The sequence below is a fragment of the Schistocerca americana genome, chromosome 3, assembly GCF_021461395.2.
Source record: "Schistocerca americana isolate TAMUIC-IGC-003095 chromosome 3, iqSchAmer2.1, whole genome shotgun sequence".
NCBI lineage: Eukaryota > Metazoa > Arthropoda > Insecta > Orthoptera > Acrididae > Schistocerca > Schistocerca americana.
Window position 1 is genome coordinate 851,026,299 of NC_060121.1, and position 12,477 is coordinate 851,038,775.

At 44.0% G+C, this 12,477-nt stretch overlaps 1 protein-coding gene across 1 annotated transcript in view; it reads left to right on the forward strand.

The window, feature by feature from the left end:
- Positions 1 to 12,477, forward strand: part of LOC124606437 (serine/threonine-protein phosphatase rdgC) — a 1,241,896-nt gene that overhangs the window by 297,512 nt on the left and 931,907 nt on the right. Inside the window, exon 2 of the mRNA XM_047138419.1 lies at positions 8,668 to 8,795. Within this exon, the coding sequence (XP_046994375.1) occupies positions 8,668 to 8,795 (128 nt within the window). The remainder of the gene's footprint in view (positions 1 to 8,667; positions 8,796 to 12,477) is intronic.

A 12,477-nucleotide genomic window follows, 5' to 3' on the forward strand; every position in this document is an offset into this window, starting at 1 on the left:
GAAGCGGGCACATCCACAGCTCACGAGGTTGCCGCAGAATGCGCAGCGCCGGCCAACTCCCGCCGCCTCCTGTAGAACCACGTGATAACCGCCGCCCGGGCTCAGGCCCGCCGTCTTCGCTTCTGCCCGCCAGCCAATCGCCGACTCGCGCACCGCCGCCTTCCGTTCTCAAAGCGTTGTTTTTCTTACTCGCGGTCGGCACTCGCTTATATCCCGAACCGGCCCACGCCCCAAGACAAACCTCTGTACTAGGAAATCGATCGTACTCATGTCAGAGATACTACTGGTGCCGGACCCGCCACGGTCCAACTGTGAAATATTGATGACATTAATTTCACGAAAATAAACGAAGTGTTTGATTGAAGGTGGAGCCACAAATCATATAGTGACAATACACTGATTTAGACAGTTTCAGAAATAGGAGGGTTGAATGAAATGTTAAGCCTCAACTTTCGCAACTCTGCATAACTATTTTTCTAACTTGCGACAGAAATTGGTGCAAGATTTCTGCGATCATTGTACGTTTGACTGAGCACATTCTTAACACTACTAAGGGGGTTGGTACCGCACTGTTTTAGTAGACGGCAGTCTCTCTTCTAGATCTCCAGTCGGCATGAAGTTTTAGCAGTGAACCGTTGGGCTGTTAGAGAGTAAAGAAAGAAGACTTGACTAAAAGTTCGGCTAATGCAATATAAGCAATGTACTGTTGTTTAACTCTTGACTATAAAAACCTTATCCTAAAGAAAATTCATCAGATAGTGCAAGCCGTTTGTGGAGATTCTATTGTTGAGATGCGAGCACTGTGCGTCGTGGACCTAGTCAGTTTAAAGATGGCGAAGCGTGTCTTTCTGTGACAGCAATCACTGAGTTTTACGTGAAAAATGTGTACAGTCGGCTTAAATATAATCGTCCTGTTATTCTGCGAGAATTTAAAGCGTTTCGAATCCTGCCTCGGGCATGGATGTGTGTGATGTCCTTCGGTTAGTTAGTTTTAAGTAGTTCTAAGTTCTAGGGGACTGATGACCTCAGATGTTAAGTCCCATAGCGCTCAGAGCCAGCCAATTTAAAGCGTAATCAGAACTAGACAAGAACATGTATGTCACATTGTTTCTTTGTTTCACTGCCGGAAGATCTGCGTGCCATCGGTGCTGGAGCTGACATCTGAATGTGCGCAGACTTCAGATTTGGCAGGAATTCCTCTCTCATTGCAAAAATAAAAGTGCCGATTTTTTGTGAAGCCTATTTACGACACAACGAATCGAAGAATAATCGGGCAAGATACGTCAGTCTTTCAAATATTGACACAAAAACTCACCCCTAATGAAAGAAATTAAAGAAATAGTCCTGAACTTGAAAAACCATGGCATCATTGTTTTGGGACCCATCTCGTGTTATCCATGTTGATTTCCTTGAACGTGAAACCACTACTAGTCCAGAATGTTACATTATAATACTGTGAACTTTCATACGACTATATGCTTCCGGAAGCATATAAATGTTGAATCACTCACTTCACATGCCGTCACAACAGAACTTCAGAAACAAGTTCATTATCGAACGGCTTACTCTATAGAGGCCATATTTGGCGCTCTCTGACTTCCATCTATAGCAGATAATAAAGTAAGATCTGAGATGACATCACTACTCATCTGATGAAGGAGTTGAGAGAACTGTGCGGGACTGGTTGTGGAAGAGCATGTCGCCTTCTTCCGCGACGACTTAAGAAAACTTGTAATTTTTCCGCTTTCCCCGGTTAACTTCATGACGAAATAGTTCACTGGAGAATAACCAGAGGTCAGTGTTTCCAACGGGCACAATGTTTCAAAAATGGTTCAAATGGCTCTGAGCACTATGGGACTTAACATCTATGGTCATCAGTCCCCTAGAACTTAGAACTACTTAAACCTAATTAACCTAAGGACATCACACACATCCATGCCCGAGGCAGGATTCGAACCTGCGACCGTAGCAGTCGCGCGGCTCCGGACTCAGCGCCTCACAATGTTTCAGCAAGCGATCACATTACCATCATCAGGTGTGTTGATGAGCTGACCGCTTGTAGGCTGTAGGGGCGCTTTTATCTCTTTCCCCGCTCCCTTAAATATTCCGTTCTATCCATTGACTACACCCAGTATCTTCTCGCCAACTGCTCCCACTCTGAGCTATACAGGTCGGACGGTGCGTACTGTCTAATATCGTTTCCGAGAACACCAGCACCACATCGGATGGCAGTGGCCTAACAATTGAACAGACGCAGAACATTGCCTATCTGAATTACACGGAATTATTACCAAGTTAAGGTTCTGACACTGAAATTTAGCTTCTGGGTCTGTGTCATTAATGAATCCATCGACGAAAGAGTAAGGGGAATGCTGATCAGTCGTGGTAGCGGCTACATCCCTAGTAAGGTCCGGTTAAGAAGAGAAAGGAAATACGCCACAACAGACTGTCTTCGGCGACAGGCGGAGGAACCGCAGAGGTGCCGACAGCACGCTTATCTGGGCATGAACCAAGGATGGAGCAATGTGTCGGCAAAAGAAGAGGGGGTGGAGATGTTGAGAGCGGACGTAGATTAGAACAGAAAACTGGAGGAAGGAGGAAAGAGATTAACGCGCTGCGTCGAGGCCCAGGCGGTTTGTTCATCAGCACACCTGATGATGGGAAAGTGATCGCTTGCCGAAACATTTTGGCCATTGTAATTTGACGTCTGGCCGCTTCCTTATGAACTACGGTGATTCGTTCAGAAATGTTGTTCATAGTTGCGAGGTGCGAACCAAGTTGGCTGGTCATTGGGAAAGTAAATATTGGTAATTACGGAGCAACTCATTTTAAGGATTATTTCTGAGTTTGATTTAGTAATATAATCCTGCAGAATGTGGACGCACTAATTATGTTTTAAACCACGTAGTGTGAACATTCTTCTTGTACTGGACGTTTGTATGTCACATTCATAATAAATTTAACCGAAACTAGGACTCGAAAGGCTGGTGCCCTGTGCAGCCGGTATCGCCAGGGCTGCAAAGCAATAGGAACGTGGGCCCAGATTCAGGTGTCTGAAGGTTCTGTCTGCTTCGGCATCGGGGAGCCTCTGGAAACCGAAGCCGCCAGCGACTCCGTCTGGGCGGGAGATTGATTGCGGCGGAGCAGCGACCGCATCGAGTTTCGCCAAGTGGCGAGCTTTCTGCGGTGCCACGCAGCGGCCGGCGTAGACTCTGTGTCGCGGGTAGCCGAACCCACAGGTTGCGTTGACTCCCCGTGGCTGCTATGCGAGATCACGGCGCAGATTCATGATGACTCGTCTTACAGTCAGTCTACAAGCAGTTGATATTCTGCATAAAGGTTTATTCCTTCATCTTCCATCTATGTGTGCCAATTAGTGTGCAGATTCGAAGACTCTTCCAGAACCTGCAAAAGGAGGACTCTATCGCAAATATAGAGGGACTTCTCAAATAAGAGAATTAAACGAACCAATGAATTATATCCAGAGGTATCTATGCATACATCATCATTGTAATTTCAACTGCTTAAAGTCGGCAGTTGACGCCCTGCTGTGGCTTTATTGCACCTGCCACTGGATGTTGTTTCAGAAGTACTAAGCTTGAATAAGTTTGAAACTGATTGTGAGAAGTCCGCATATATCTAAAAACAGTAATATATATATTTTAAATGATCCTGCTGCGAAACGCCCTATTGTTATTTGTATCTTCCCTCTTTACTACGTCACTCTTATCTTTTACGGAACCCACTCTGGCTAGCAACCTTAATGTATTGGTATAACGATTGTTTTGTAAGCTTCCTGAATCCTGTGGATTCTTCCAATAAATTTCTGTCTCTCATCTACTCTACGTGCAATTAATTTTATGTGGTCGTGCCACTTTAAACTTCTTCGTACGGTCAGCAACAGATGTTTTATCGGTATGACTGCTTTCAGTGATTGTTCTACAGTCGTGTATCATGCGTCTTTTAGTCTCTTTATGCACAGTATTTTGCATTTATGTATGTAGACAGTATTTTCGTCTATGTAGCTGGTCATCTGCTAGTATCTGCAAGAAGCATTCATCCTCTGCAGAGCTTCCTGTGCGTTGTGATGAAACTTCATTTTTAACTTTTTTATTGAATCCCTCGAATATCATAACACCATATAGTTGCATTCCATCGCCGTTCAAAATGGCTCTGAGCACTATTGGACTCAACTGCTGTGGTCATAAGTCCCCTAGATCTTAGAACTACTTACACCTAACCTAAGGACATCACACACATCCATGCCCGAGGCAGGATTCGAACCTGCGACCGTAGCGGTCGTGCGGTTCCAGACTGTAGCGCCTTTAACCGCTCGGCCACTTCTGCCGGCTCCATCGCCGTGCTATGAGGAAATCTAAAAGCAGAGACAACAGAAGATTCAAAGAGATTTAAGAAGAATGATTTTGTATCTCGTAATAAAGAATGTATGTCATTGTCCTTTCGGGTAGATAAAAGGTTTAGTGTCTGTTTTCTTGTCTCTTATTGTTTCGTTGGACGTCACCCATGTTACACGTGAGTTATATGTAATGTTCTATCAAATGAATAATAATACATATCAAGAATAATTGTGTCGTAGCTGTACTCAAAAACATTACATTCGCTCACTACCATTGAAAGTTATTTGATTGCCTACTTTCATACCTTACCATTAGGGCAGGTGTTGTTGCACGTTATCTAAGTCATTTAGTAATTAATTCTCGACAGTAGCAGTGAATCACTGTCTACAATGATCATCATGAATCGCCGAATTTACCAGAAATTACGGCGTATACTGCGAGGGACTGTTTACAGTTGTAAAATACATCTGCCTATTTAATTAACAGATAGCGATACCGATGTAGGAAAATTTAAATAAAGATTACGTTTATAGGAAGATAGACACAAAGTAAGATCAGTGTGAAAGTTTTGGTTCTTAGAACGGTGACGAACACCTATCAATCTAAATTGGACTTATAACACGACCACGTTAGACACTGAGCTTGACGAAATTGGGTGTGTATACGAGGAAACTGAATTCATGACAAAATATCAGAAAGAGTTCGAAAATGTAATGTAAATGAGATACTCGAAAGCCGTAGTTGTGGACGATGATTGAGCTGCGAAGTATCGGAAGATTATAATTAAACTTACACTATTCGAAGCGCCGCAGTGCGAGTTGTATGTATCCAAGACGCTGAGACATCGTAAGTATGTTCATCAATTAGTGTGCCCACAGGGTATTCTGAAAAAAAGTAATAGTTCTACTTTCTGTTACCAGGGGACAATTTGGTGCTGTAAGCAGTGTGAATGTGGCGTGGGCGCAGGAAAAGGGGAATAACGATAAAACACACCATAACGGTGGTTCTGGCACCTTTATTGGGATGTCACCACTAGTTAAACGTGTTAGGAAAATGGTCACCTGACTCAGCAACTTGCTGCATCCATAACATGGTGTGGTAGATGTTTACTGTTGGGTCTTGCCCACTCGTCTCGTAGGGTGCCTAAGGGACTGCTGCGTTCTCAGAAAGCTATACAAAATTCAAGCAAATAACATTAGTAGTTTTATTTCTATAACGCAGAGTGACAATACTTGGAGATTTACAAGGAGTAGTCACTAGCGATTGGCGACACGCAAACAATAATATTCTTGGCTCTACATAAGATTCCACAAGTCTGTCCACTGATGTCCTTATACTGAGCCGATCTGAGCGGCCGAGTCTGGCACGAGCGGCGCTTATATTCACTTCTTGCAGAGGTCGCTCCTGGCGCGACGAGGTCCTTGTCAGCGGGCTTTTGGTTGACGTTTCCTCACCACCGTCTCTGGTCTTCCATTCTTCATCTTCGTTCCGCCTCTTGTGGTTATGCCATAACATTTACTAACAGTAAATCTGGTGTAATCAGACTGTTCGCAGCGTTGTATGCTATTCTTCAGATCACTAAGTGTCTGGATACGCCATTTATAGACCAAATCTTTCATATATCCCCACAACCAGAAGTCACATGGCTACTGGTCGGGAGATCTGGAAAGCCACACATCGTGATATTGCATAGAGATGACGCGGTCGTTACTGAAACTTTGCCCAAGCAAACCTTTCAGCTGGTAAGCGACATGTAGTGCCTCCCCATCTTGCACAGAAGTGGTAGTGTTCTTGCAAAGCTGAAATCACAAGGAAGTCCTTATAAGGTGCAAATGTCAATGTACGCCTAGATGGAAAACGGACCGAGAACGAAGCAGCTCGTGAAACTACAGGACACAGTCACATCATAAACTGAGTGCAGTGGATGTTCCTGCACAACATATGCTGAGTGCAATCCCGTATGCGATAGTTCTGTCCATTCGCGGCACCGTACAGTGTAAAATGTTCCTCGTGAGTGTAAAGAATATTCCCTTGCCACATTTAATCTATTTCCATGCCTGACGATAAATGAAGGGCAAAGTCGCGGCATTTTAGACTACTTGGTGCTTTATTTGCTGTACATTCTGAACCTTGTAGATATGCTAGTGTGAAACGCGCCGCAAAATCATATGAACTGCTGACCAGAGGAAAGACAATTCTCGTGACACAGTGCAGAATGTGAGGCATGTACTGCACGGTTGCCTATAGCTACAGCAAAAAAAAAAAAAAAAAAAAAAAGGTTCAAATGGCTCTGAGCACTATGGGACTTAACATCTACGGTCATCAGTCCCCTAGAACTTAGAACTACTTAAACCTAACTAATCTAATGACATCACACAACACACAGTCATCACGAGGCAGAGAAAATCCCTGACCCCGCCGGGAATCGAACCCAGGAACCCGTGCGCGGTAAGCGAGAACGCTACCGCACGACCACGAGCTGCGGACTGTAGCTACAGCAACTTCATCAAGTGTTATGGGAATACGTCTTCTCCCTCTCCTTGCTGCACCACCTAATTCGCCTGTTTCTTCAAATTTCTTGATCATATTCTTTAGCCAATTTATTGATATGGGTCCTCTCCACAGCTGTTTCTGCAATGCAGCGCTGTTATTCATGCGTCCTGATAAAACAACTTACCAGCAATACACGGTCTTTCTGCTCAACAGCCATCGTGTTTCGTACAATAAACTTCCGGCTTCTTAACCCTTTAACAAACAGTGACCTCAAAGGAAATGAACATGCGTCGACAAGCAAAAGACAGCATATTGACGGTAAAACGGGAAACCTTTCGGATTCTGACTACTAACAGCGCCATATTTCCAACTGATGGCAGAAATTGGAAATATTATTCTTCTCAGCATACTCCTCAAGCCCTTTGATTATTGGACATACCTATGTCAGCATCCTGTAACGTATACAACCCACATTGCACCAGTCGGACCACTGTCAGTTTGATTATAACCACCTGGTACGTTAGCTGATTTTAATTCCGAGGAGGTTAGGTTTGTATTTGCACATACTACTGAGTGTGTGTTAAGTCGTTTTGTTTTATGCCACCTGAAACGAAAGTACTAGCACAGGCTTCAAGGATGTTCCGTTTAATCATGCCCAGGAGCGATAACAGTCACGCAGTGGAAAGCAAACATAGAGTCGTTGTTCGGTTGCGCGCGGAACTCTCACGTATAGTTGCGTAACCCCAGAATTATTTGAATCGCTTGCTATGGGGACGACCATGAGTTTGGAAATATTACGTCGATACGTAGGGTAATAAAGAGGAATGATACCGTTAGTCGTGGTAGATGCGCGTAATTACGTGCCAAATCAGCATCGTCTGTGTTAGTCAGCTGCTGCCAGTGGCGGAACGTATTGCTGTCCGAACAGTTATAAAAGGCTACGGTGGACCGTTAGTACCTGAAAGATTGATCTGAAAAAGCAATGGTGAAATTACGAACTTCAGAGTGAAAGTAGAATGTATTTGAGTGTTAAAACGCGCATAGTTGGATCTAGATGTTAGGAAGTGTAATGATGTGCACTATTAAACTTTCAAATCAATGTCTCTTAACTTACATTTGAGGAACTTTAATACCACAAAGTAAAGATACACGTCTCATTATTGGGAAACGTGGTCAAATTCTCTTAACAATGGAGTGTGTTCTCTCTGTTAACCATACCATGCCAATGTCCAATCGAAAAATGGTTCAAATGGCTCTAAACACTGTGGGACTTAACATCTGACGTCATCAGTCCCCTAGATTTAGAACTACTTAAACCTAACTAACCTAAGGACATCACACACATACATGCCCGAGGCAGGATTCGAACCTGCGACCGTAGCAGCAGCGCGGTTCCGGACTGAAGCGCCTAGAACCGCTCGGCCACAGTGGCCGGCTATGTGCGATCGCTGCTAAACTAATCTATAATGTTATACGTCTAGGGCAATCTGATCTAGGTAAACACTGGAAAATGTCTTAAATCAGTAGTGTAATAAAGAAGAGGTCCTAACAAATATTGCATGGAAACTGCAATTAGTAAAAGCTCGTCTTGATTCAGTATTAAAGGACTTGTGGAGTGTGGGGTACAGTACTCTATGGTTCTGTGGGACTCCTCGCCTGTAGGTGTGGTTTCTGTGTACTGTTACTGTTTTGCGTGTGTGTGTGTGTGTGTGTGTGTGTGTGTGTGTGTGTGTGTGTGTGTGTGTATGTGTATGTGTGTGTGTGTTTGTGGGTGCATAATTTTGTTTATTGCACCGGGATCTTTGGCTTGTTGCAGCTATGAAGGCGGCGATCCTGATCCAGCGCTGGTACCGCCGCTACCTGGCGCGCATGGAGGTCCGCCGCCGCTACACGTGGACCATCTTTCAGAGCATCGAGTACGCTGGTGAGCAGGACCAGGTGAAGGTGAGTGAGAGCGTACTACCCATTAACTGAGCGGCTGCCGACCTCTCGTGTCTAATCACCAGCCGCGTGTTCTACAGAGGTTTGCGGTAGTGCGTTTAGTATCCAGATCAGTCGAAAATCATTTTATCTGACACAGGAATATCTGCGTCTGGCTCACTCATTTTAACAGAATTTTTTAATTTTTTACCAACTGTGGCCGCCATGAGGTGCAGTTCATCTTTTTATTTGTAAGTAGGTACACTATATCGAAAGAAAACATAGACTGAAGAGCCAAAGAAAGATACATCTGCCTAATACCGTGTACGGCTCTCGCAAGCAGGCGGAAGTGTCGCAACATGACGTGGCATGGGCTCGACTAATGTCTGAAGTAGTGCTGGACGGAACTGACATCCATGAATCCTGCAGAGCAGTCCATAAATCCGTAAGAGTACGAGGGGGTTGAGATCTCTTCTGAACAGCGCGTTGCAAGGCATCCCAGATATGCTCAAAATGTTCATGTCTGGGGAGTCTGGTGGGCATCGAAAGTGTTTGAACTGAGAGGAGTGTTCCTGGAGCCACTCTGTAGCAATTTTGGACGTGTGGTGTGTCGCATTGTCCTGCTGGAATTGCCTAAGTCCGTCGGAATGCATAATGGACATGAATGGGTTCAAGTAATCAGACAGGATGCTTACGTACATGTCATCTGTCAGACTAGTATCTAGACGTATCAGGGGTCCCCTATCACTCCAATTGCACATGCTCTACACCATTACAGAGCCTCCACCAGCTTCAACAGTACCCTGCTGACATGCAGGGTCCTCGTGTTCATGAGGTTGTCTCCATACCTGTACATGTCCATGCCCTCGATAGAATTTGAAACGAAACTCGTCCGACCAGGCAACATGTTTCCAGTTATCAACAATCCAATGTCGATGTTGACGGACCCAGCCGAGGCGTAAAGTTTTGTGTCGTTTAGTCATCATGGGTACACAAGAGGTCCTTCGGCTCCGAAGTCCCATATCGATGATTATACATTGAATGGTTCGCACTCTGAAACTTTTTGATGGCCCAGCATTCAAATCTGCAGCAATTTTCTGAAGGGTCGCGTTGAACGATTCTCTCCAGTCGTTGTTGGTCGCGATCTTGCATGATCTTTTTCCAGCCCTAGCGATGTCGGAGATTTGATGTTTTATCGGATTCTTGACATTCACGGTACACTCGTGAAATGGTCGTACGGGAAAAACCCCACTTCTTCGCTATCTTGGAGATGCTGTGTCCCATTGCTCGTGCGCCGACTGCAACACCACATTAAAACTCACTTATATCTTGATAACGTGCCATTGTAGGAGCAGTAACCGATCAACCAACTGCGATAGACACTTGTGTTATATAGTCGTTGCCGACAGCAGCGCCGTGTTCTGCCTGTTTACATATATCTGTGTTTTAATACGCATTCCTATACCAGTTTCTTTGGCGCTTCAGTGTATATACCACATGTAAAACGTAAATAAATTTCACATGCATTTAGTATGTTTCACATTTGTTTCTTCCGCGTCCCTAGCGAATTTCATCATGTAGTTTCCATCTGAATTCTGGGAAACTCAATTCTGCCAGTAAGTGATTGCCGTTTCAAAAAAAAGTCCTGCTGCTGACAAATGTCTGATATTACACTGTCTTATACCATTTGTCTGTTGCGAGGACGTTAAATGTGTCTGTGCTGTTGAGTTGTGTCGCATGATCTGTGACGCCGAAACACGCATTTAACAACGCAAATGAGAGACAGATTGTGCTTTATACTTTTCACGTATTCGAAGTAAACTAATTGGAGGGAAAAAATCAACATGCCATTTTCGGATGTTTCTACACTACAACCCTTTTCTTCGACATCTCCGCAACTAGTGGTAGCAGGGGTATCTTACACAGTTTTGTTACACAAATAATGAGTCACGTATATATACAATTTGGTCGAAGTTGCTCCTGGCGTTCCTAGTTTGTTGGTTGATTGATTGGGGGAGGGGCCAAACAGCGAGGTCATCGGCCCCATAGAATTAGGCAAGGATGGTGAAGGAAGTCGGCCGTGCTCTTTCAAAGGAACCGTCCCGGCACTGGTGTTCCTGAGTTATGCTTTCATGTCACGCATTTTCACCACAAGGACTCAGCCATACGGGTCCTATAGGTGTCTTACTGTCACAGTAAAGTTCTCTAGACACCAAGTGATATATGTGCTAATTCTGCTATAAATTACTTCAGGCATTACAGAGATGTCCTCATGTGTCACTGTCTTTCCGTCCCCCCCCCCTCCCCCTTTCCTGCAACGATAGGTGTGAATCGTCACCGTGACCGTCACAGCAGGTCTAGTGAGCCTGAAGAATTTAGATTAGATACTTATATCAGTCGTTATCGAATATTTTTACGTGACACGTCTTCTCATCCCCAACCACATGTGTGGTTGTGGCTCTTTACACCGACAATATGTTCAGAAAAATAATTATACGAGTAATGACTATGTACACACAAATTTTGATTCAGACTGGTACAGATATTCCTGAGTTAATTTTCTATGTTACACGCCTGTCACCCCCACCCCTGTGTGTGAACGTGGCTTTTACCCCCAGAAAATCCTTTGCCGACATGAGCACTACAACTCAAAGTTTCATAGTGATTGGGTGAAAGGTGGAGGAGCGTATAGAAGGCGAGCAAAGAAATATTCAGTTATATGTACCAGATTTATTGCCTGTCGTTGATTTTTGACCTGCTTCCTACTCACTCATCGATTCCTTAAAGAGCCGAACTCCTGAACTATGTATCGTACAATGATATACCTTTGCAGGCAAATCAGGGCAATATTTGGATACTGTCTGCAAAATGTTTTACGAATAGAGTTGACCGTCTTGCCTGATGCATAAATTCTACTGCTTGAACATGAAAAAGGTACACATTCGTCGACTATGCTATCTGGCATATGTTTTGGTCCACTTGCTCTTTCCGCAGATTGCTAGAGGAGACACTTAGTGGTCGGATGATGATCATCAAAGACTGAAACCGACTACCAAGAATAACATATTTTCGGATCAACACAGATTACTTTATTAAAACTGAATTTAGTTGGTTGATTTCCACTGTGTCATAAAAAAAACGATAAATATAAATTTAATTCTCTAAGAGTATGTTTTTGATCTTAGATATTTAGTGTGAATTTATGAGCGTGGGTTCTATTTCCCTAATGTGTAATTTATGTTTACATATCCACTTTATGAGGGTTTTGGGCCTTGTGCACGACAAGAATTCTCGCCGTGTACCGAGCCGGCGTATTGTACGGGTTTGTAGCGATACAGTGTGGCTTATGAGAGCATTCCTACGGCACGTCTGTGCAAAACATGTCGTAGCGTGTCTGCTAGTCCACGATCTGCTACTTCGCCGGGTGCTGGGAGTCTCATTAGTTGCTCCTGACCCGTTGTACGAGCTAGCTGTCGGTTTTCCCGATGAGTGCTGAACTTTGTATTGATTGTGAAGCATTGACTGTGTTTGTGGAGGAACGACCAATGTTCTGGAATTAGACAACCGAAGAACATTTGGTAGCTTGTAAAGTTGTAAGTGCACAGCATATTTATTTTATTTACTGTTTAGTAACACACAGACACATTCTCTGTATAGTTACTATGTTTTTCACATTGTGCTGGAATCGGCGCACATTAGGCGAACT